Raw genomic sequence first — 25,416 nt, forward strand, 5'->3', positions numbered from 1 at the left:
GCCCTCCTCAGTTCCTCCCTCCTTGCCTCCACCACCCCTAGAAACTTCCAGACTCCTCCAGGCAGGGGGTTTGGGGATTTTCTTTCCTGCAGTGGAACAGGGGCTCAGTGCAGAATTTATTTCCTTGAGGAAAATATGCAGAAATGTGAGATTTCTTAAACAGAGTCTGTGGCCATGACTCAACTCCGCCATGAGGCAGCAGGGTTCTGAGAAGTACAACCAGCCACAGTCCGCTCAAGGTCCTGTGGTCACCACAGTGTTTGGACTCACTAAAAGTCTCCACAGCCATGGGCTCCTGGATGAGGACCAAGAGGTGGTGAAGGAATAGAGAGCAGCCCTGGTAATCTTCTAAGGAGGATACCTCATACGCCTGTTTTACCAGGAACATGTTCAGGGAGGCCAAACATCATCTGCCTGATGCAGACGAGTAGGATGGTCACAGTGGCCACCTGTGAGCCAGCACCAAGTCAGCGACAGGAACATGGACAGACAGAAGGCAGATAGGTAAGTATGGTGAGCAGGGTCCAGCCTGATGTCATTTCTGAATGTCCTCTCCCTGCCACAATTCTATAATGTCTTATATATCACAATATCTTTGCAGATATGCACTGGCACGCACACACACGACTCCTTACACATTCACTGGGCTTCTGCCACAGAGCCTCCTCCCCACAGCTCCTGCCCACCTGTGCCCAGGCCACCATGGGTCCCTCCCACTGGGCTGTAACCTCAGGCAGGCAGATACCAGCCCAGCCATGTCACCCCCTGGTGTGAAGGTTCTGGCCAGGACATCCTCCTCACAGCTTCACGGATGAATCAGCTCCTACAGACACATCACTAGGGCTGAAACACCGCCTGTCTGGGTCAAAGTCAAATTAGGCCAAGCCCTGGCAGACGGGCGGCTTGGAGGGCTCACCTGGGGCTCCCCTCCCTCTCCAGTCATGCCCAACCCTGACCCCACAGGTTGGAAGGGAGCTCAGGAGACAAGAAAAACCAGATTAGGACCGTCTGAGAACTCACAGACCAGCTCCACAGGGATGAGGCAGCCACTACACCCGGGGAGCCAGTCCTCCCTGGCTCCAGCATGAAGATCGCTTTCCACCACAGTGGTTCTTTTCAGCGCTAGAGGGCAGGTGAGCCAACTGGTCTCCCTCTGATAGCAGAGGGGGTTCAAGGCTTCTCACAGAGAGTTTTCCTTCTCTCTTTCTCCCAAAGAGAGTCTCCCTCTCTTCAGGAGTCTAAGGACCCCAGAATAGGCCACCCAGACAGTGGGACAGTCAGAACCTTAGAGGAAGCCTAGAGGACCGTGGTGACAGACACGAGATCAAATCCTCACGGACTGGGGGGCTGGAGTGACAGGGTGGGCGAGAGGGCAGTGTGTGCGTGGGTGATGGTCGCTCAGCACGGTGCCCGGTAGACGCGGCCTCCACCAGGTCCGTCAGGCCCAGTCAGTCGCCTTGCCTGAGGAACAGGGCAAAGTTGATGAGGTCACCAGCTTACAGAGGCTGCACAACCAGGAGGGCAAAGTGTGGTCCCCGGCAAGTGTGGCAGCAGGGCCACCGAGGCAGGCAGGGTAGGCGTCTTCGCAGGGGTAGGTGTCCCAGCCTGTCACCCTTTCCTGGCATTACACACTGTGTGCCCTGCTCCTGGCTAGTCTCAGAACCCTCTCCTTCTCTCTCCACAGGCTCCATGACAAGACCAAAGAGGCCCCCCGTGGGAGGAGACAAGGCAAGTCCTGCAAAGACCAGAGTGAAAGGAAAGCCAGGGGAGGGGAGGCCAGGCCCCCAGGATGGAGAGAGAGCACAGAGCTGTCACCTAGTCACCTGACTCATGGCTGCGGGGACACAGGCAGCAACACACAATGCTGTCATGCTTAGCAGGTGTCCCAGGCACAGAGCCACTCGGAGCCTCTGACCCCACCCGGTGAGCAGTGTTGGCCTGGGAGCGGAGCCTCGGGGCTTCCTAGAGGAAGAACTTGAGTCGTGAAGAGCATGGGCAGCAGAGCTGAGGTGGAGACCAAGTAACCAGTGCTGGAGACACACTAAGAGCTAAGGAAGCCACAGGTGGGAGCCGGTGACTGCATGGGGGCTAAAAAGCCCGTTGCAGAGCCCTTGAGCAACCTCCCATGCACACACACACACACACACACACACACACACACACACACACATACACACACACACACACATACACACACACACACACACACACACACACACACACACACACACACACACGACTGCATCAAGCAAGCCAGGAGGGTCTTGGCATCTTTGATCTCAGGGAGTCCTTGAAGGCAGTCTGACACACAGTGTGTCTACAGGGGAGAGAAGAGTGGATCAGCCTTGGCACTGCTCTTCCTGTCTGGCCACGCTCAAAGTCTCCAGCAGACAGTAGCTCCCCCACCCGCACCCCCACCACAGGCCTCTGGAAATATAGTAGGAAGCAGGGCTTTCTCCTGCCCTGGAAAAGAGGGACAATAGGTCTCCCTGTCATGCCACACGGACAGACAGCATCAGTTCCCCCCAACGCCACCTCACAAGTTCAGGTGGCCAGAACCAAATGCCAAGCTGGAGCAGCCAGGCCAGAGAGAGGCCACCTCAGTGCCACAGCTTCCCCTATACCAGTGGCTGCCACCCAGAGCCTCGGTCAAGGAAGGAGCAGGCAAAGCCAGCACTGAGCTCGAGGGTCCTGTCCCTACACCAGCCCCAGAAGCATGGGGTTTCAGGTTTCCTGCTGGCTGCCAGGCCTCTGTCGCTCCACCTCCAGCGACAGGGAGAGAAATTCTGGCTTGCTCTTAAGAGGTAGCATTCCAGCAATAACTCAGGAAACTTGTGAAAAACCAGATGTCAACGAGAAAGGCTTTCTGCAGAGATGGACCCTAGAGATGAGTGTTTCACGAGGGGCCGAGGGCCTTCCTTTCACTTAAGTGGGCAACTCCGGAAATGGGAAGAAAATGGAACCACGTGGAACCCTGTTTTATGAAGCCAGAAAACTATAATTTCTGACAACTGTGTGGGCAGTCCCTTCCTTGATGGTCCAGGGGCAACAGTAACAGTGTGTAGAGAAACTGAGGCCCAGTAATGCAGGGGAGAGAGCCCTTCCTCAGAGCTGTGTACACAGCCACCCAAGCCACCCCCATCAAGGAGACCATCAGGAACACCACAGCCCAGCACATCAGAGCACACGCAGGAGGCCCCCTAACCCAGGCTGCATGGTGGGGTGGGGTGACATGTGGGACAGGCGGGGGCAGGAGGGGCCTCTAAGAAGGGCATCTCTTCAGCCTTTTAGAGGGAGCATATCAATTCCCAGACACAGAATGAAGCCAAGGCCCCGGACACATGCAGAGGTAATCTGAGGGGCTTCTCCCCAGAGGGATCCCCAGACTTCCAAAGCTAGTATCCCCTGGATGCTGACCACAAGGCAGGGTCCCAGAAGAAATGAGGGTGACTGGGTAGGTAGGCGGTGGAATAGATAAGCGACTTAGCAAAGTGCTCTGTGTGGAAGATCTCTCTTGCTCTCTCCCGCTAACCCTGAGCTCCCGAATCCTCCCATTTGCTCTTTCCAGAAAGTTCTCCAGTGGCTCCACCTGCCCACAGTCTGCGATCTCTGTCAGCCCTCTTTGTCAAAGGCTAGGCAGCTGTGTCCCCTGGGTTTTCTGCTTGGCTCTGCCTTTCGTAAATGAGATGGGGCTGAGAACAAGGGCACTATTTAAACGTCCCGACTTCCTTTCGGAGCGAGGGTTTTCCCTCCATTGAGCACCCTGGCTCCTGGCTGACCTGTTCAGGCAGGAAGGCCGAGGCTGGTCTGGCAATGGGCACAGTCTGTGCTGTAGTCTGGCTGCACAGCCTCTTAACAGGATCAGGCAGCTTCTGCCCCCCGGCCTGGCTCCTCTTGGGTAGGACGCATACATCTCCCTCTTAGTTGTTCTCCTTACAGAGATGTACCCTGGGCCTCCCAGCATAAGATGGAGATTCCTTTGTGCTTACAGGAGCTCAGTAGCTGGGTCTCTGGTCAGTGGTCTCCTGTCGTATCGCATCATAAGCAGATGTTAACTGAGCATCTACCACATACTGGAGGACAGCCTCCAAGGAGGCACAGGTCTTTATGATTCCCACTCTTGGCCCAAGACCACAGCAACCCAGTTCTCCATGATTCCCACCCTTGGCTCAGCACCACACCAGTTCAGTTCTCCATGATTCCCACCACTGACTCAACACCACACCAGCCCAGTTCTCCATGATTCCCACCACTGACTCAACACCACACCAGCCCAGTTCTCCATGATTCCCACCACTGACCCAGCACCACACCAGCCCAGTTCTCCATGATTCCCACCACTGACCCAGCACCACACCAGCCCAGTTCTCCATGATTCCCACCCTTGGCCCAGCACCACACCAGCCCAGTTCTCTGCATGTGTCTCTGTGCTGGCTCTTCCAGAGCCATGACCGTGACCCAAGAAACAACTTCTTTATTTTCACAGACTACAAAATGAGGTCGCTCCTTCCATTAGACAGTCACATCAGTAGCATCAGGACCGCGGCCACCATCACTTTGGGTGAGTCACAGTAGTCCTGCATCTCAAAGCGGCATTTACACTGACCACAGCTTCCGAACCATGACAGCCCCCATGCCTCTTGTCAAATGTTTTCAAAGAGATTAGTTGTGTTTTGATAACTTCACAAAGAGTTGGCATCTTTTATACCTATCCATTTTACAACAACTATAAAATCCACATTCCGAGAGAGCCCCTTGCTCTTGTCCAGAGGTGAGGTGGATGGAGTCTATGGGCACAGAGAGGTAGGAACTCCCTTGCCAAGACGAGGGGTCCGTCAAGCCAGGAAACTCCACACTGTGCCGGGGCTCCCCTCAGGGCCTGAGTCTGAGGAAGGTGGGTACCCAGAAGCTGCCTCAAATCACAGAGATGGGTATTTGGATTGCAAGACTCAAATACCCAAATGCCCTGCTCAGCCATCAAATGATAAATCAGACAACAAACTCCAACAGGGTTAAGAGGTATTGATGGGAATAAATTGAGAAAAACATAGGGATTTTTATTGAGTGCTTTATTTTTACGGAGTGAAAATTGAATTACTTAGCTGGTCAATAAGGAAGTCAATAGGGAAAAATGCCTAAAAGCTAGGAGGAAGAGAAAGGGGTATGAACTTGAAATGTGACCTGCAGCTTCCACAATACCTGGAGGAAACCTCCACCTCAGGATGGTGATGCCCACCCTTGGCCCAGCAACACATCAGCCCAGTTCTCCATGATTGCCACCCTTGGCCCAGCACAACACCAGCCCAGTTCTCCATGATTGCCACCCTTGGCCCAGCAACACACCAACCCAGTTCTCCGTGATTCCCACCCTTGGCCTAGCAACACACCAGCCCAGTTCTCCATGATTCCTACCCTTGGCCCAGCACCACACCAGTCCAGTTCTCCATGATTCCCACCACTGACCCAGCACCACACCAGTCCAGTTCTGTATCACACAGACGATGGATGTAGATGTCCTGGGCTTGCCAGCAGCTTCTGTCTTGAGTCTCAGAAGCACACTGGCTCCAGCAACAGCTGTGCTACCCTCCTTCCTGGGCACAGGCAAGCCATGGCACTCTCAAGGTTCTCTTAAGGATTGCAGCCATACACCAACCTGGCAGGTGTCAAAATTCAAGGCAGCACAAAAGGGACCTTGCTCCCATTCAAGTTTATGCTCAATCCAGAAATTAAACAGTCACCCTATGACCCAGCAGTTCTATTTCCAAACAAATACCCCAAAGATCTGAAGCCAGGATTAAACAGGTTACTGTGGGTCTGCACTCACAGCTTTATTCACTATAGCCAGAGGCGGAAACCATTCAAACATCCATCACCAGATAAATGGGACCAAAGTGTGGTCCATCCATTCAATGAAGTATTATACGGTCCCCCAAAGAGGACATGCCTCCACATGTCACAACATGGATGAACGTAGGACATGAGGCTAACAAGCTAATCACAGAAGGACAGATACTCTAGCTGCCACTCACCTGAGGCCCAGAGCTGTCAAACTCACGGAGTGATGGCTACCAGGCCTGGGGGATTTAGCACTTAGTAGAGACAGAGTTTCAGGGGGAGGGGGAGGGGAACATTCTGGAACATTCTGGAAATGGGGATGGTTGCACAGCAACACAAGTGCCCTAATGCTGCTGGGCTGTGCATTTAAAAATAGGTACAATGAAATATGTTATGTAACCACAACTCAAATCACAGTCAAGAAAAATAAAAATATTTATTTAAAAAAATGTCTACACTTCCTATTCATGTTGTCTATACGTGTGCATGTGTGTGCCTTTGTGCACGTTGTGACGTGTGTGGAGGTCAGAGGCTCCCGGGATCTCACCTTGATCCTTAGGCTTGCCTCCTTTACCTGCTGAGCCATCTCATTAGCCCCAAAATATTTCTTATATTTTTATTTTTTTCTTATATTTTTAAAAGAAAGAGAGAGAAAGCTTGTGTTCAGGACTAATGACATTCAAACCATGCCCAGGACCCTTAATGACTGTGCCCAGCTCATAATCCAGAAGTCATAATTTCTGGATTGAGTTGCCCTGAGGACAACTGCATGCATATCGGTCATAGCTGTAAAGGACACAGTAGTATCGTCTCTATAATGAGGGGGCACAGGCTTCCGGATGTGGCTACGGTTATTCATTCTACTGTCCCTAATCCAGAACTCTATGCAAACAGAGAAGAATGCTATGATAAAGTCAAACTACATCAGAGGCAGAGGCAGGAGGCGACCCTCACTGGCACAGGCCACCTCTCCTCTGTGCCTCGTCAATGGTACCTATGCTGATACTTCACAATATACACAAGGGCAAGAAAACTCAAAAAGAACTCTCAGACTTCAGGTTGAGCCACACAGGAGCCTGCACTTGGCTGGGCTCTTTTCTTGATTTCATTTGAACTCGATTTATCCATGAGCATCAGGAAATGGCGTCCGCAAGAGACGTGCTGTGCTCAAGTTGAGGCTAGCTCTACATTGGAGCGAATCATCTGCTTCTGCAAGAAAATTAGTAAGGAAGGCGAGTGCTGTTATTTTAAGACCTTCGAGCTGGTGTGAGGAGAAACTAATTAAATGATTGTAATTTTCTGTGCAAATAAGCAACCAACTGCTACAGAAGCACAAACCAGGAAGGGGCCTTTCCACCTTCAAAGAATGGTGGACTCTTTAGTTCTCATTTCTAGCTTTCCAGGGCCTGCTCTCCCTCAGGTAGCCCTAGCCAATGTTCAAATGATGGATGGAGCTTAATTGGATTCAGGGTGATGAGCACTCTGTGGACTGCCAAGTGTCAGCGATCCTAGGGTGTCCCGGAAAAGGCCAAGCGCCTGCCATCATCATCTCCCAGCACCTACACAGACTGGGGGAGCCAGACGTCTGCGTCTTCAGTTTCCAGCCTTGTGGGGCAGGTCCAGGAAGGCCTGAAAGGGTTTCCCATAGTCAAAGCAGCCATGAAATGATCCAATACAAGCATGCATCTTGCGGATGCCCATAATGCCCAGGCCAAAAATCAGCCTAACACACATCGATTGTTATCCACATTTTACAGACTAGAGGTCCTGAGGGGCAGAGCACGGTTCTGCTCCCTGCACCTCCAGAGGGAAGATAATGGCCCTGAGTAGCAGTCCTAGTGACATCATCACACCCTCAGGGCTCAGCCTCCCTTGACCCAGAGAAGGCCATCAAGATGATGAAACAGAAGTCGGCCCCTGGCAAGGGTTGATAAAGAAGCCCCTCTTAGAGTATGGGTCCAACAGGGCACCAACCAGAAGGCAGCCTGTAAGCTCAGGCACCCATGAAGGCACCCAGCAGGTTTCCCAGGTGCTCCAACTCTGTGCTCCTTTACATCACTCCCTGGCAAGTCCTGGCCTGACTGGAAACTCATCATCATGGAGTAACGGCAACTCTGGAGAGGTCTGTGCAAGCCACAGACCACACTCTAACCCTGTGGGGGTGCGCGGACGAGCTAATTTACGGGGGTGCACGGACGGGCTAATTTATGACCTCTTTAGAATGCGCTCTGGAACCTTCTGCAACTGCAGACTAAAGAGGCCCTTCATTAAAGCAGGAGTGGGTGTGTGAAGTGTGTCAGGAACTTTGCTGAAGGGCTGTCCTGGCACCTCCGCGCCAGGCTTCCTGATGGCAGACGTCTCCTTCTCTGCCTGTGAACTCTCCAGGCTTCTCAGCTCCTCACATTCCTTCGGCCTCAATATCCCGACTTTTCCAATCTCCTCCTCAGGCCGGGTGAGGCTCTTCTCCTCGTCCTTCAGACTGGCTCCATCTGCACCTCCTCCAGGAAGTCCTACCGAACTCCCCTGCCCACGTCTTCACACAGCCCTGAGGACACTCTGGGCAGAATTCTGTCGCCACTCAGCATCTCACCAGGCAAGGCCTTCGCTTCACTGGGCTCCATGCTGCAGCCCTGTTAGTTAACCCTGCTAGGTACACCAGAAGCGCTCAGCAAATATTAGCTGAGTCCACAGCTACTGGGGCCCGGGACCTACGCTTTTGCCAGAAAAGAAAGAATGAGGAAGTGACGTCCAGGGTCTTGGAAAATCGCAAAGTGGAAGAAGACATTGACAACATGCTGTCTAGACTCCACCCATGCTGTCTGGGCTCCACACAGGTACTCAGGCCCGACTACCAGCCTGACACAGGAATTGTTATCCATGCTTTGCCAAGCCGGCTCAGGGATGTTCTGTCCTCACTCAAGAAGAACAGCAGGATGAGGCGAGCCTGGCTGCGCCTGCTGCTGGAGTCCACACTGGAGCCTTGGGGCATTAAGGCCTGCACGTACAACAGCATTAAGAAGAGGGAGCTGTGTGTACCAGGCCTGGGCCTTGCAAACCCTCCCACTCTTCAGCCCTGCTCACTACATCTGTAAATAAAGCATGAATAAATTAAATGTACGCACAGAGTCCATAGTGGGTAGGGATTTGGAAATCACCCGGCACTGCCGCTCATGTTACAGATGAGGAAACTGAGGCCCAAGAAAGCAAGGGTACATGGGTGAACACTTTCCGCAGGGGCAGGCACTGGAGGGGTGGGCTTCTGACGGAGGGTGGAGAGGCACGAAAGCCCAGGGTTAACAGGGAGACAAGTGGACATCCTGGAGGGCAGGGCAGGGTCCCCGGGATCAGAGGCTGAGAGGAGACCATGAGTCCCACCACACAGGGGCTCACACTAGTGACTACCCCCTCAGCCTCCCACCCTTGCTGACACTTGCCATGGGTCCCACCACATGGGGGCTCACACCAGCTCACACTCTGCATGCCCAGTCTTCTCCTACCCAGTGCTGACAGTCCTTGGCAAGGCCTGGAGCAGACACCTCATCCTTCCTCAAAGAATTCGAACTCTCGGAGCTCAGTGGCTCTAGAAGAGCGTGAAAGGTTCCCAAGCATAGCTCCTGTGGCCCTCCTGGCCATGCACGTTCTGCACACAGGAGCTAAAGGCAAGAGCCCTCCATTCAGCCCAGTCCACCAAACACACACACACACACACACACACACACACACACACACACGCACGCACGCACGCGCACACACACACACACACACACACACACACACACACGCACAAGTGCATGCACACACAGATGTACAGACACACGCATGCACACACACAGACATACACATGCACACACAGACATGCAGATACACACATGCACACACACAGACACACACATACATAGACATACATATGCACACACAGACACACACACACACACACACACACACACACACACACCACACACACACACACACAGAGGCAGGTCTCTGGACTTTGGGTCGCCCAGTAGAGAACTAAGCAGGATAGGACCTTAGGGTCTGTGGGAGGTACTGGGAGAGTGAGGCTGGGGACCATCAGGGATCCTGAGAAGGGACAAGAACAGATCAGACCTGAGATGCCCAGAGGTGACACAAAGTGCGGAGGAACCTCGATCCACAGTGACACCCACACCTGTTGACATTGGAGACCGCCAAGGAAGACAGCGGTCCACCTCCAGCCAAAGAAGGTGCCCGATGGGGGAGGTGGAAGTGGGTGGGGCCAGAGCCCATAGTCTCCCTCAGACCCCAGCCAGGGGATCCCCGAAAGAGCTCCTGGCTCAGGTGGCAGGCACTGTGTGTGTGGAGGGGGGTGCTGCAGCCCCGTCAGCCCTAAATGCCCCCTCCCTCCCAGGCCTCTGATGCTCCCCACACCTAACTACTGCCCTGGTCAATTGACTTAATTTTCCTCAGGCTCCTCCATAGTTAAAATGAGCTGTCCCCTCCGCCCCCCCAAACCCCATCTGTACCCCTTCATCTTCCCAGTCTCTGTGAACTGCAGGCCCTGGGGTTCTTGGGATGCTCCCACTGGACGTCAAGTGTTTACATGGGAAGATGTCATCCTACAGGCTGCAAAGCCTTCTCACTTCCCTGAGTGTCAGCCTGGGCCCCAGGGGAAATGCAGCCTGCCTCCCTGTCCTCAAGAATGGCTCTCAATGTCACCAGAGTCCCTCCCCCACCCCATCTCCTGGGAAGAAACTTATACAGGATACAAATGGTCATGCTCACACACAGATTCTGGCAGGGTCCCTTGGCACCTGTGACCCCTCCATATAATGTCACTCTGCGTAGCACAGAACCCAGGGCACCCTCAACACAAGGCCCTGGGACGCCCTCAGCACAGGACCCTGGGGTACCCTCAGCACAGAACAGGAGGCCCCCAGAATGTGCACCTGTGGTTTGCTCCTACAGACCCTATGTCACAGCACACTGCTCTGTGACTGTCACCTGTCACATGACACAGGCATCTCCGTCTCTCCCCTCATTCTTCATCCAGACACTAGACTTAAGGTCCTGACAGGCTCACATACCAGTGGGAAGCTCCTGACAGCCTATGTGACAGACACTCCCCATCAGCCACAGCATCCTTGGTCTCTGTCTCACTTGGGTGGCCACTGGACACCTTGGTAGTGGCTTCAAAGACAAACGCTCAGTGCCTACAGGCTGCCAGTCTCAGCGTCCATGGGAAGCCAGGCCTCTCTGCTCCTGCCCCAGAACGATTGGAGCCTGGCTCCCCAGAGCCCTGAACTCAGGAACCTGCAATGCCCAGGAGCCATTGAGATGCTTCTGCCGCAACACCACAAAACCACAGTTGTAGGAAGCAAGGCTGTAAGTCAGCTTTGTGCCAGGTAAGAACCCATTCATTTCAGATCTCAGAAGGACTCAGTAGGTGGAGACTGACCTGGAGCCTCAGAGGCCAGCACTGAAGAAAGAGACTGACAGGACACCCTTCATCCTTACCTGGACACCTCCCTCAGACTTCCTCTCCCCAACACAGCCCAGGCACAACCTCAACAGTACTGAGCCTTGCTGGCCTCAACCCTGCACTCCTTTCTGGACACACCTCGGCTGGGTGTCACGCTAACGTCTAGCTACACATCATGCTCTGATCTATGCATTTTCACGTGGATAAACCGACCCTTGTACAACCAACCTACGAACCGGCAAGTCCCCCTTTCCATGGTGAAGACAAAGGCCCAGAGCATCTCTTCCATCTGTCCTAGGATCCAAGGCCAGAAGGTGAGCCTGAGACACACCCAGCCCAGCAGGTCCCAAAGCTTAACTATCCACCAACCCAACACTGCCACAGGCTCTTCAGCTACACATTTGGGGAGCACGGGCAAACTTTACCCTCCTCCCCACTTCTCTCCTCGGGGTTCTACTCCCACACAATGCATTCAGTGTCTCTATATGGCAGGTGTGACCTTCAAATTCCTACCTCACAGGTCTCGCTCAGGCTGTCACTCCTGCTAGAACATTCTCCCTCTCTCATCTGCTCCACCGACTCATCCTTTGAGCCAGGCCTGAGGCCACCCCTTCTATACCATCCTCCCTGATGAATCCCTTCTTGTCACTGCCTGTTTACATCCACCTCGTCTCTCCCACCAGATGACTCTGAGCTCCAGGTGCTATGTTCAGAGGATGACAAGTGAGACCCCTACTCCCTGCTCTTGGGGACTGAATTGTGTCAGCCCCTCCCCCAAAGTTCATGAATTAAAGTCCTAATCCAGGACCTCCAAACTTGGGTGGATCTGGAGTAGAGCATCTAGCAGTGATTCCATTATAATGAGTCTGTCAAGGTGGCCTTGACCCAATGATACCGGTGTTCCAATTAGAAGGAATGATCCCATCCCAGGTGCAAAGAAAGGGACAAAAGGAGCCCGCTGTCCAGGGCCCACGCTGTCATGGTTCTTTGTCACAAAACTAGAGCAAACTAATGCATCTGCCCTCAAGGAATCTGATCTGCAGCAGGGGTCATGACAGAATTCCCATATAACTCGGGCAGAAGCCATGATTTCTCTATACAAGGAACTGAGGCAGATAGGCTGCCCTAGATCTTCCAGCGCAGAGAACCCACCCTCTGCCCTGCCTTGGGCTCTCTGCATTTATACAAAAAGGTAGGGAGTCCAACCAGATGCCCGGGGTGGAGTGTGCTTAATCTGCCCAGGATTATCTGTGAACACTCACCACCACTACTGGGAGACCCAGCACAGGGTGAGGCAGGGGGGAGGGAGGGAAATGGTCAGCCTGAGGAACAGAGATTGGACCTGGCTGTAGGAAGCTCACGTCCAAGTTGAACCATGAGTCAAAGCTGCAAGTAAGTGCCTTGTGGGAAGAAGCCGGAGGTGGGGGGTGGGGAGGACCGGGGCGTAGGGGGAACAACTGTGCTTAAGTAAGCAATTACCCCGAAAACAGTACCTCACACTCCTACCAGGCCAACGAGAAACTACCACCCTCAGGTGGAGCCCAGCACTGCGGTCTATTTCCTGCCTTTGTATAACCTCACTACCTCCCAGGGCAGTGTGGAGATGCAGGGCCTTGTGTGCACAGCCCAATCTGCGTCTCTCAAAAGGCAACCATGGCCGGTTCCCATGAAGCATTCATCTCTCATATAACAATGTGTTGCCACAGCTAAACAGTCAGCTGGAGAGGCCCTGTTTGAACTTCCAAGAGCGTCCCCTTCCCTATCTCCATGGGAGCGGGAAGAATCGAGCCTTTGCAAGGAAAACTCACATATGTTCCCAGAGCTGCAGTGACAGGGACTGTCTGGGAACCAGCTTGAGTCCCGCAATCCCTCAGCCCCATCCCTTAGCGGGATGCTGGCGAATGCCATTTCTGAGAGTGTGCCCCTCCCCACAACGCTCTGATTTTTGAAAAGCACCTGACATGGTAGCGCAGATGCTCGGCTGTGGACCACATCTGCAGAGAGGGCAGGGGCAGGCAGCAGAAGGACAACTTCATAATGACAGCACTCAGCAACATGTCCCTCGGTCTGCTCCTTTCTCATCCAAGCTCACAGAGACGCGGTGATTCGAGCAAGAGGTTCAACCAACTGCCAAGCGCTAGCTCCCATCTTTGTCCCTGGGGCTGCACATTGAGCACGGAGGGAGCGGTGCACTTCCAAGACACTTCGCGTGCCAAGAATGTGCTGTGCACAACCAGATCCGAGAGGACCACGTTTAAAGGGAACAGTTCACTGAGGCAGCTCTCACGGGCCGTCCTCACCCTCCTTTCTCCATTCCTGGGTTTTCTCAGGCAAGGGGAGCCTCTGAGAGCACCCCCAGGCACGGGTGGCCGGGTTTTCGGGAAAGAATCCCATCCCATCTTCCTTTATGACCCAGGGCTGAGTGTAATGAGTGAGGAGGAGGGAGAAGGCTTGCGTCAGATGCCCGGGCACCATTTCCATGCTGTCCCACTCACATTCAGCTAAGTGTTGGCTAAGTGCCAGGCTGTGCCCTGCTGTCCACATTTTACACCTGCCCTCACGTCATGGCTCCAGAAGACGGTCCCTCAAGGCTCCTTTCCAATTCTTTGGCCAGTCATTCTCCATCCTCAACTCTCCAAGGAGGCCACTCAGGGGCCAGGCTCTGAGCCTAGACGGGGTTCAGGGGACACCAACCCATCCTAGAAACAGCTGGTCCCCTTTCCTGCGACTCCCTTCTCCCCCACACAGTGTCTCACTCTCTTCTCTCATACCCTTCTCCCATGAAGTTAAGAGACAGAGTGACAAGAGTAAGCTAGCTGGATCCACAGCCTCAGCACTCCAAACGCACGGAGCTTACTCTCAATGTGTTTCTGTCCCTTGCGGTTCTTGGTTTCTTGGCTGCATTTCAGTCCTGAAGAATATAGCCTATGGCACAGGGGACACAGTCTATCTTCAGGTACGAGCCAGCCCCGAAAGAGTGGGACCAACGATACACCTAGAGCGTGAGGGCTTGCTCAAGGTTCAGGCTAGAAGGATGGCAGGCACCTCCACACCCTTCTTGGGAGAAGCCCCACCTTCTGTAAGACACTCTGATCAGCACCCTGACTGCCCCCTGCTGGCCAGATGCATCCATAGCACTAGCTCTGCCCTCCCAAGGCGGCTAGTCTTCCTAGAGATGCCGTTAGCTAGGGACCAGGGAAGGCACCTGCATCCTGGACGCAGCCAGTCAGTGAGGGAGGAGCCAGCAGGACTGGGCTTTGGGCCAGCCAAGGCCACTTGGTTGTCCCTTCTCCCGCACAAATGGAAACTTCCTGGCAGTCACCTAGAGTGCTAGGAGAGGGGACAGGGGTAGAAGTGTCTGCAGCCCCTGACAACCAAATTAGAAGACCCGTCCACTCCACCCCCAGTACATGCAGGGACTCTGGCCCCGTGTATTTCCCCCAAACTTGGGAGATAGAGAAGAGGCGAAGTCAGCTACTGGGAGTGGGGGGAGGGGCGAGTAAGTGGAAAGTGTGAGTGGACAGTGGTGCAGACCAGTGGGAAGGGATTCCTAGCTCCCTCTTCATGAAAACACACTTCCCTGGACAGCACAGATTTTCAAACCTGGTGTGCATACACCTGGGACTGCCCAGAAGGACAGAGAGACTATGGCCTTTAACCAGGAAAAACAAAGCCCCTGAGGTACACTACCAAAACAGGAAGGGGAGGGGGAGGCTAGATCCTAGATCTGGGTGTATTAGAGGGTGAAGGATGCTGGAAGTCTCCAGCCAGAGGGAGAGGTATGGGAGAAGGACAGGGAGTTGGCAGCCTGAGCTAAAGCCCTCACAACGTTAAACAACATTAAACACTCCTAGGTCCGGGCAGACAAAAAGACAGCTGTGGGACACCGAGGAGGAACAATCCTAGAATTAAGAGTCTTAGAGCAGGGCATGGAACTGACGGGATATCCTGGCCCCCAAGATCAGTGTAGATCGGGTCGTAAGGACTCCAGAGCCAGCAATTCCAGAGGTGCACACTGGAGCCGCTGGGTGCAGTGCAGTGTGTGGGCGACCCACCATCCACGCGGCACAGAGCTGGGTGGCCCTCAAGGACCTGGAGTCATGCTGCCCCGATCCCGAAGACTCTAGGGACTTCCCCGTAGCCCAGATCTAGAAGCCAGGGACACTTGGGGTCCCCAGATCTTCGGGAATGCCACATGAGCGAGACGGAGTCTCACAAATTTGAGTACCCTTCCAAAAGTAACCCATAGCCAGAAGCCAGTAGGGGCGCCGCCGAGGTGACCCGTGTCCCCCAAGTCGCCAAGAATGCCCAGCAGGGGTGACCACGGGTGGTCCGGAAGTAGGGGGCTATGGTGGTCTCCCTGAGTATCTAGAGGTGTCCGGGCAGGGCCGGGGGCGTGCGGAGGTCACTTACGCTGCTGTTTTCTCCTGTCCAGTGCACCATTGCCTGGTTGTGCGTCGCGTCCCCCTTGAGCACGAACGACGTGCTGATAAGCGAGACCTGCGCGCGCGAAGCCGAACCGGCCACCGGCGCCGCCCGCGCCCTGCGCTCCTTGCCCGGAGCTGGGGCGCCATCTGCGCTGGGACCCGAAGCAAGACCCGGACCATGACCCAGGGCGCTGGGCTCGAATCCTCGTGTCTGCGGATCCTCGATATCGCCGGATACCATGGGTCCCGCGTGCAGCAGCCGGGTGACCTGCACGCTGGGACCCAGGAGCCCGGACTCGAGGGAGCTCCCTGCCGCCCCGCAGGCAGCCACCAACACCACCAGCAGCAGCGGCAGCGGCAGCGGCAGCGGCCACAAGCGCGGCCAGCGTGGCGGCGGCGGAGCATGGGAGCCTGGGGCCGGCAAGGTGAGGCCAGGACGCTTCGGGGCGCTCGGGATTCCCCGGTGCGCCATGGTCGCCGATAAGCAGCGGCGGAGTGGTGCGGGCGACACCGCGGCCGGGAGAGCGGGAGGGCGCTGGGAGCTCGAGCAGGAGCGCAGAGAAAGGAGCCGGGAGGGAGGGAGCGCGGGAGGAGGGGACTCAAAACCGCCACGCAGCCAAGGGAGCACCGCCACCTGCCGGCCGCGTCGGAGCCACCGCAGCTTTGGGCCGGGCCGGGCCGGGCTAAACCAGGATGTCCTGAGCGCGTCACACCTCCAAGACCCCTTCCTTCCCTCACAGTGACTCCCAGCCTCACTCTAGATCCTCCTCTCCCTCCCTCTTTCTATCCTCCCTGCCTTTCTTGGGGCGTTTACGGAACATCTACACTTGGCCAGCCAGAGTTCCAGGCACTTGGGGCACAACGGGGTGCAACAAAGGGAGACAGGCCACACCCAAGTAGCCTGGTTAGAGGCCAAACTCCAGAGCAACCCTTCAGCAGAAGTGGTGAGAGCGCCTCCTCTGGGCGCTGCTGGAGTGGGTCAGGGGGATGCTTGAGAGTCATGAAAACCGGAGATGCTCCAGGCAGCTGACGACTGTGCAGGAGCCTTGGGGTATCACCCCAAGACCCACGCAGTACCTCAGACACGGGCTTTATCTCCCACCCCCAGGGGGAGCCGCTGAGCAGAAGAGTACACCTGTGTAGCCGGGCAAGAAGAACAGAAAAGAGAGGTCCCAGCCGGATGGCATAGGCCACCACAGAACGCGTGGAAACTAGACCCAGAGCCCACCAAGCTCCCAGCCAAAGTCACTTCTTGGCCGCTTTAATTCAATTTCTAGGAAAGCAGCCATCATTACAAGCCCCTCTGCCATCCAGAACGGCTTGTGAGGGTACAAAGCCATCAAGTGAGGCCAGGAGTGCAGGTGAGCCTTGCCTCCTCTGCCAGACCAAGGCCTTGATGTCAACCTTCAACCTGAAATTTTCAGGAACTGACAGCCAAAGCCAGGCAAGAAGCGGGGGAGTGGGGGCTGTTGTACGCAGCATTTGGTCTAGCAAAGAAAGGCTGGTGAAGCCTGTCAGTGCGGGGCTGAAGGGAGTGGGGAAGGGTGGGAAACTAAGAGAGGATGCATTGACTCCCATGGTGTCTTTCCTGGCTCCAGGGAGGGGGCTCCAAGTCACAACTATAAACCACCATCTCTGTGGTCTCCTCCAGCTTTGGGTAAGTTTGGCTTTATTGTATTCTATTTTTTTTTTTTTTTGTAAAGCTTCTAAGTAATAAGAGAAAGCCTCAGACTTTGACAGACTATTAAACACCTATTATGTGTTGGGCATTTTCTTGGGGGCCTCCGTGCCTGGTAGGATGTCACTGCAGGTTATCATATGCTACCTCATGACCAGGAAAGGTCGTGGATAGAACTGTCCCCATTTACAAATGAGGAAACACACTCAGAAGTTTAGATACAGCCTGAAGTCACCTAGCCAGTGCATGTCAGGAACCAGATTTCAACCCAGGTGCTCTGATCCGAGGTGGCATCCTTTGTACCACTCATACCTCTTATCACCTAGCGACGGGATTCTGGAATACTACTCCACTCAGGAACTCAGCTCCAGAAGATAGAACCAGCCGGGGGGGCCGGGGGGGGGCACCACTGGCCATCGCAGCCTACCTGAGACTCGGGTCACAGAGACTCGGTCAAGGCCCCCCATGAACAATCGACTGTCTCTGCTCCAGTGAGGCTACAGGAATTTGAAAGAGTGTGGCTGGTTCGTCTCTTCCACGAACCTAGAGCCCAAAGCTGTTGGAATCATTCAGTTTACAGCTATGGCTGGACCCACAGACACTGATGAAGGAGAGGAGACTCGGGCCTGGCAGGATGGACAGATGCTAAATATCTCAGCTACCAGCTGGCACCCAGGGAAGAAGAAAGTTGCTGTGTGATGAAGGGTGAAGGAAGCAGGGCTTGGGGGATGCCCCCCCTTATTTGCAGGTGACACAGAACTGTCCACCAAGGAAGCTAGTGTCAAGAGGGAGCCAGCCACAGCCTTCACAGGTGCTGTCCTGACAGAAGGAAAGGTCTTGAGTGGTGATCCCACTGGTGTGCCCAGGGGTAGCTCAATTGGTATTCAGAGGCTGACGGAGTGTGGCTGGAGTGTTTGAAGCAGGGGAGGGAGATTATTGTTGGGTGGTTGTTGTTTTTTTTTTTTTTTTTTTTTTTTTTTTTAGCTGCCATCGTGGACATGAGGATAGGCCCAGAGACCCAGAGGCAAGGCAACTCCCTCAAAGGGCTAGAGAGAGGATGTGGGGGCTGGAACAGAGGAGCAAATAAAGGAAAACTCTGCAGACACCTATCACCCACTTCCAGGCACTTCCCACTGCCTTGCATTCAGCTTCCTCAGGGACCCAGAGCAAAGACTTGGGGGCACACAGATGCAAGAGAGATGTAAGAAAGTGTGGACAGCAGAGAGAACTGACTGGCCACCTCTAGGCATCACAGCTGATGTCTCCAGCTAGAGTAAAGAGGGACCCCTTTAGTCCCCCATAGCGATGTAAGCTCCTGGGGTGATCCGATGGTGCTTCAAGTGCAGACCACTGTCCCCACCACTTTCCCCCAGCGCTGGCTGGAACCTGGGGCTTTGCACATGGCAGACAAGTGCCCACCCCAGCTCTGGATGATGAGATCCAACCCTGATTAACGACATGGCTTTTTGGTTTTCTCTCCTCCTCCTCCTCCTCCTCCTCCTCCTCCTCCTCCTCCTCCTCCTCTTCCTCCTCCTCTTCTTCTTCCTCTTCTTCTCTTCTTCTTCTTCTTCTTCTTCTTCTTCTTCTTCTTCTTCTTCTTCTTCTTCTTCTTCTTCAAGACAAGGTCTCACTCTGGCCTAGACCTCACTATGTAAGATGCAAGATGGCCTCAAACTCACAGGGATCCACCTCCCCTGACTTCAAAGGAGAGGGGGGGAAAAAAAGGCATGTACCACCACGGCTGGTACCAGCTGTGGATTTTTATAAGAAGTCAGGGGAGCTGGGCGGTGGTGGCACACACCTTTAATCCCAGCACTCGGGAGGCAGAGCCAGGAGGATCTCTGTGAGTTCGAGGCCAGCCTGGGCTACCAAGTGAGTTCCAGGAAAGGCGCAAAGCTACACAGAAAAACCCTGTCCTGTCTCGAAAAACCAAAAAAAAAAAAAAGTCAAGGGAGATGGGGGTGACAGTGTAGGCCTGGAACCCCAGTAGCAAAGAATCTGAATAGCAGGTCTAAGGTCAACCTAGGCTACATAGAAAGGCCCAACCACAAACCCCAAAAAAAGTAAAAAGGGCATAGAAAATAGAGGAAGGGGGAGAAAACAAGAAAGGGAGGGGAGAAGACAAACCTAACAAATTTTAAAATAAAATAAGGAATAATTTAAGAAGGCTAATGGATTCAGGAGATAATAAATATTAAGGACCCGTTACACGGTAGAACCCCAACTAAGAATGGGGCTCAGCTGAGCCCTGACTTTCCGGTGGCAAACCCTGTCCTTTGCCAGTCCTGTGACTACACTGTGCCCCAGAAAGAGGATGCAGGGATACTGTCTTTTGCACACTTAATCATTGCACTTGCTCATTAAAAGTCACAGCTTTCTTAAGTTGCCAAAGGTCTCTATGGGTGATATTTTAATCTTTATACATGTGACAAAGTTAAAACTGCGTATCACCCGCCCCAAGTGGGGCAAATCTCAGAGACAGGTAAGGAACCCGGGAGCGAGTGCCACCCGAAATGAGGGACTCAGGCAAGGAGAGGCCTCGAGGGCACACCCACCCCCTTTCAGCTGTCTCTGGTAGTGGTGAGTAGCAGAGACATCTCCTTAGGACTCCTAAGGATAAAAGGCCGTAGCTCTGAGCCAGAAAGATCAAGTGTAACATCTCCCTGTCAGGTTGTCAGGGGCAACAGAGCAAGGCAGCAGGGACAGCAGTGGGTCAGATCCTTAACTGGGATCAGGAGCCGGAGTCTGATGCAGAACAGGCACCTCGGTGAGCCAATAAAGAGAGCAGAGACAGGAGAAAGGTGGGGTCTGCAGTTCCGTGGTGTGGTGAGTTTTAAAGGGCTTGCTTTGTGGTGAAGCCAGGGGCTCCTTGACCCTTGGAACATGCCTCTGCGGACCTGCCAGCCCCTAGTGCTAATGAGAGGCGTGGTTAATACACTGCAAAAGGAACAGGTTCTTCCATTCAGCAGGTGTTTTCTGGACACCTGCTGTGTGCCTGGCACCTCTTCAGGCCTCAGGGAGATGACAGGGGACTAACCAGGTCAAATCCCTGCCTTCTGGGCTTACATGCTGATAGCCACTCAAACCAGGAGGAGCAAGAAGGGACAATCAGAGTTCAAGCCTGGAAGCAGAGAAAGGCTGAGTGCATGTGCACACATATACACACACTCTCCCATCACTTCCCAGGGCACACCCCAGGTTACCTAAGGAATGCCTACTAGAACTGCCTCTTAAAGAGGCCTAGACTCCCATCACAGTGAAGTCCTGTCATGCATATAAACAAGTCTCTGCACCATGTTCCAAAAGCCATTTAGAAAATGGTAACTGCCACGTGTGCTGCTAAAATGTCCTCTTTAGGACAGCAGTGGGATAGCCCTAGGTTGTCCCACTGACATCCCTATGAGCGCGTGTCTATGACAGCCCACACCCACATCCTGCCACCACCACCCTACCCCCCCCAACACACACACATAAGCATGCTTCATCCCTCAGCATCTCCCCAAGTCTCTTTAGCTGTCTACTTTGGGTCTCTGTCTCCCCACCTGTCAAAAGAGAAGGTGGGTTCTCTTAGGACTCAAGATCCTCAGCCCCTGGGGCAGCCTTCAGACAGAAATTGCTGCTGACTCTCTGCCGGGCTGAAGAAGTCATGTGACCTTGCACACGAAGGACTGCAGGGCACTGCAACTTAAAACCCTGTTTGACTTCGCTTAATTCCATTGTTTCCCCAACTTTTTGACCCTGTAGCTCTTTATTTCTGTTTAACAGCTACAAACAACCTGGAGAACACAGGCCATTATGGAAATAATGTGCTGAATGTGGCTGAAGGAAGACTAAGAAGAATTTATTCTGCCTGAGGTGCTGGCATCTGAGAAAAATACAAGTGTGCAGGTCTTGAGTGATGAGTCAGGACCCAGTGGAAGCAAAGCACACACACACACACACACACATGCACACACACAACACATACACACACACACAACACACACATGCATATACATACATACACATACACACACACACACACACACACACACACGCATATACACACATACACATACACTACACACACACCACCCCCCACACACAGGTGCACAGGAGAGGGTAGGGAGGCTCCAGGCTGCCCAGGGAGCTGCAGTGAGTGGGTCCCTGGGTAGAGGCCAGCTTCCAGGAAGACAGGCCCAGAGGTCTCTATACTAAGGTGCCTATGCTTTATTCTGAAGTCAAAGAGAACCTTCTAGTGTTTTTACGAAAAGCAATCACATGGTCAGATCTACGATTCAGAAATGAGTTCTGGCAGCTTCTGAAGGCTGGAGGAAAAGGGCAGCAAGGAAGCCAGGACCGGGGTTCGGGCTAGGGGCAATGAGATGTGAGCAGGAGGAGAGGCATGCAGCAAAGGGGAGAGGGAGCCCCAGGACCTAAACCCTACAGGATGAGAGAGCAGTCAGGAGACCCTGTGGTGTCTGGGGCATGATGATGCCCTTCCCTCTGGAGCACACCTATGTGAAGAATGTGCCAGTGTGTCTCTGTGTAGCCTCTGAAGTGTCTGTAAATCATCCTGGAACGACGAGCTGGGAGCAGCCAGGTGTGACTACCATGCCGAACTAGCCTCAGGTCTCAGTGTGTATCCCAAGCAAAGTTCATTTTGTCCTTTCCCAAAGTCTGGTGTCAATGAAAAAACAAGGGTCCCTCCTCTGTCTTTAGCTTTGCTTTTTTAGAATCTGTGGCTTTGAGATCACTTATGACAGAAAAAAAGAGAGCCAGTGAACGCCAAGATGCTCCAAACGCTTGAGATTTGAGTCCCTCCATTTATTTCACACAAGCCGGAACTAGCACGGGAGGCTGAGAGACACAGAGCATGGGAGATCATGCAGACATTGATATCACTGCCCCCCTAGGGAGAGCTCAGGAGCTCTTCAGGAATGGCCACAGGGGGCCCATGACTGCTGGAGGTCAATGGAAAGACTAAGCAGTGAGCACTCAGAGGCTATCGAGGTACTTTCAGAGATGACTCAGGAGTTAGTGCAAAGCTGCTGTTTCCATGTAGAGAGAGAATCCCCATCCTCCACTGAGCCTCTTTGTTCCCACACTGGCAGCCAGGAGCAGTTGCCAAGGTCTGGGCACACTGCAGCTCTGGAGCTCACCACAAAGCCTCCCCATTCTAGATTTCTCTGGAGGAGTCTTCCTGAGCCCTCCACTTTCGTAGGCATTTGGAAAGAAGCCTCACAGTGCTCTTGTTTGTGAGATTCATTTCAGAAATCATAAGTTTTGCTACCAAATTACTCAATGTGAAGCTGATGTTGACTTAAACTGTTTCCAGGTTTAAGAATTCTCATCACAAAAATTTGGTGGAAAATCATGGCTTGAACAATTTCAGTTTGGGGGTTGATTAAAACTCAGTTTTCCTCAGAACAACTTCTTTAATGAAAACTAGTAGACAGACATAAGTTATGTTCTCAAACTGTGCTTGTGAGGCCAGGTAAAGTGTCCCCAATCTAAGACTGTAGGAGTCATGGGATACCCAGTGTTTATTACCATAGCAGATACTTGCATTTAAAGGTGGATAAGTGGGTGGATGGATGGATGGATGGATGGATGGATGGATGGATAGGTGGGTGGATAAGTGGGTGAATGGATGGATAAGTTGATGGGGAATGGATGGATGGATGGAAGGGTAAGAAGGGGGAAATGGGAAGGTGGGTAGGTAGATGGATGAATGAGTAACTGAGTGGGTATATGGATGAATAAATGGGTGGATGGGTGGACAAGTGCATAGATAGATAAGTGAGTAAATGGATGGATGGATGGTAAATCTATGATAATGGGGAGGTCAATGGATGGTTAGGTAAATGGATGGGTAGATGGGCAGGTAAGTGGATGAATGCACGGATTATGAGTGAAAAGTTAAATGATAGATAGATGAATAATGGACAGGTAGGTGTGTAGAAGGATGAATAATAGATAAGTGGATGGATGGATGAATAGATGATGGATGGATGAGCAAATGGATAAGGATGAAAGAATGATAGGGGGATGAACAAGTAAGTGGATATGCCTGTCACACAAAAGTTTTCTGGATCTTAACTTCTCACCTACACCTAGTGCTGTACCAGCAATATGCTCTCAGGGACGAGCCCTGAGCTGGAAGTCAGGTGTTCTCTCTCCTCTGACATCCTGAAATCCCTCCCCTGAGAGATGCCACCATATTCTTCTTCTACTAAACGACAGTTTATCCAGTGTCAGTCAGGACACCTTTCAACCTCATACCCAGTCACTGTTTCCTACGTCATCCTTCCTGAGTCTCTTATCTCTGCCCAGAACACTTCCTCCTCAGAAACACACTCTGGGAAGCAGCACACATGATGAACTGTGAAGTTGGCAAACCCTCCCCAAAGCTGCACAGGATTGACGACGAGACGCCATCTCCACACTCTGGAATAACACAACAGTACTCTAAGCTGGGGAAGTTTATGCCTGAGAGCTTTAGACCTTCAGGGAGAAAGAATGGGGTGCATAGGACTCTAGGCCAGGGCCTTTTCCATATTCCCTTTCTTGCTGGGCACACCTGGGGATTCTTTCCCATGAAACAGGCAGCAGGAGCTGCACTTACAACACTGAAGGTGAACCCCAAAATCTAGAGCTAAGGGCAGCATGCCTGTTCAGTGGTACTGATGGTGGAAGTGACAGCCTGAGAGGTGACATAGCCTGGCTATGCAGAGGTGTCGTGGAGCCTGAAGAGGACCCCAGCTAGTTCTGGGTTCTAGCTGACCCTAAGTCTGAGTAAGACATGCAGTAAGCATGAAAGTTCCAGCAAGAAGAAGTGGCCAGGCAGACTGGACACATGTGTGTCTGAATGCTCCCTCCCCACACAAAGCCCTTGGTGATATATAGAAGGCTGACTAGGCCTGAGTGACTGAGGCTAGCTGGTCTCTGAGCTACATAGATGCAGGGCACAAGGGCCAGCCTTAAAATTAAGCTTAGAAAAAAAAAAAACCCAAGGGAGAACGCCACAGTTAACGCAGGCATCCCTGAAGGGAGTTACCATGCGTTGATGCCGTGTGTTATCAAAACATGAGAAATGCAAAAAAAAAAACAGGGGAATACTGTCTGTTCTCTACAAGGATGGTGTAGTACCAGGAGGCCTCCAGATGTTGGACTTGGCAAGAAACACACCAACAAAAACACAGATTGTTATTGACAACCACAAATCAATAAATTGAGTCTCAATAAAGACAGGAAAAACATTAAAGAAACAAAACTTCTAAAATTGAAAAATATAGTAATATAGAAAATTCACTGAACAGCTTCAACAATAGATCTGAGAGAGCAGAAAAATTGTTGAAATTGAAGCAATTAAGATGTTCCATGAACAAGAACACAGGGAGGAAAACAGATCATCCTCGGCTGCCTGTGAAACAGTATCCACACGCAAACCACATGACCCCAGACATGACCCCAGATGAGTGGAGAGAGAGAGGAAGGTGCTAAATGAATACATAAAGGAATCACAGCAAAACATTTCTAAAGCCGATGTAAACTTTTAAATATCTCAGCAATCTTACCACCCCATCCAGGCCAAAGAAATGACCACACGAGTCCCATCACAATCAAAGGAAAGATACAGAAAACAATGAAAAAAGCAAGAGAAAAACAGTTCATCGTATATTGAGGAACAATAACATAATTGACAGCCTTTCGTGAGGGGAGGGGGAGGACAGAAAGCTGTAGAATAGCTATTAAAAAAAAACTGTCCACTAACAAATCAGTACCCAGAAAAACTGTCCTATCAAAATGAAAGTGAAAAAAAAAAAAGGAACAGGAAAAAACAATGTATTAAAAAAATAATGAAAAAATATTGATAGAATTCCTTGCTAGTAGACATGCCTTGCCAAAAATAAATAAGTAGATAGATAAATACATAATAAATAAATAAATGCTAGAAGCTCATCACACAGAAAGACTGGGCAGGAGGTAAGCTCAGTCCACAAGAAGAGGTAGGAAGCACTAGAAACAGTAAGTGT

The 25,416-nt window shown here is 52.5% G+C and overlaps 1 protein-coding gene across 1 annotated transcript in view; it reads right to left on the bottom strand.

Annotated features, from left to right (window-relative positions):
* The window catches only part of Sorcs2 (sortilin related VPS10 domain containing receptor 2), a 387,326-nt gene extending 371,063 nt beyond the window's left edge, over nucleotides 1-16,263 (bottom strand). Inside the window, exon 1 of the mRNA XM_059275763.1 lies at nucleotides 15,707-16,263. Within this exon, the coding sequence (XP_059131746.1) occupies nucleotides 15,707-16,192 (486 nt within the window). The 5' untranslated portion in view covers nucleotides 16,193-16,263. The remainder of the gene's footprint in view (nucleotides 1-15,706) is intronic.
* Nucleotides 16,264-25,416: the final 9,153 nt, after the last annotated feature.

This window comes from Peromyscus eremicus, chromosome 10 (genome assembly GCF_949786415.1).
Source record: "Peromyscus eremicus chromosome 10, PerEre_H2_v1, whole genome shotgun sequence".
Taxonomy (NCBI): domain Eukaryota; kingdom Metazoa; phylum Chordata; class Mammalia; order Rodentia; family Cricetidae; genus Peromyscus; species Peromyscus eremicus.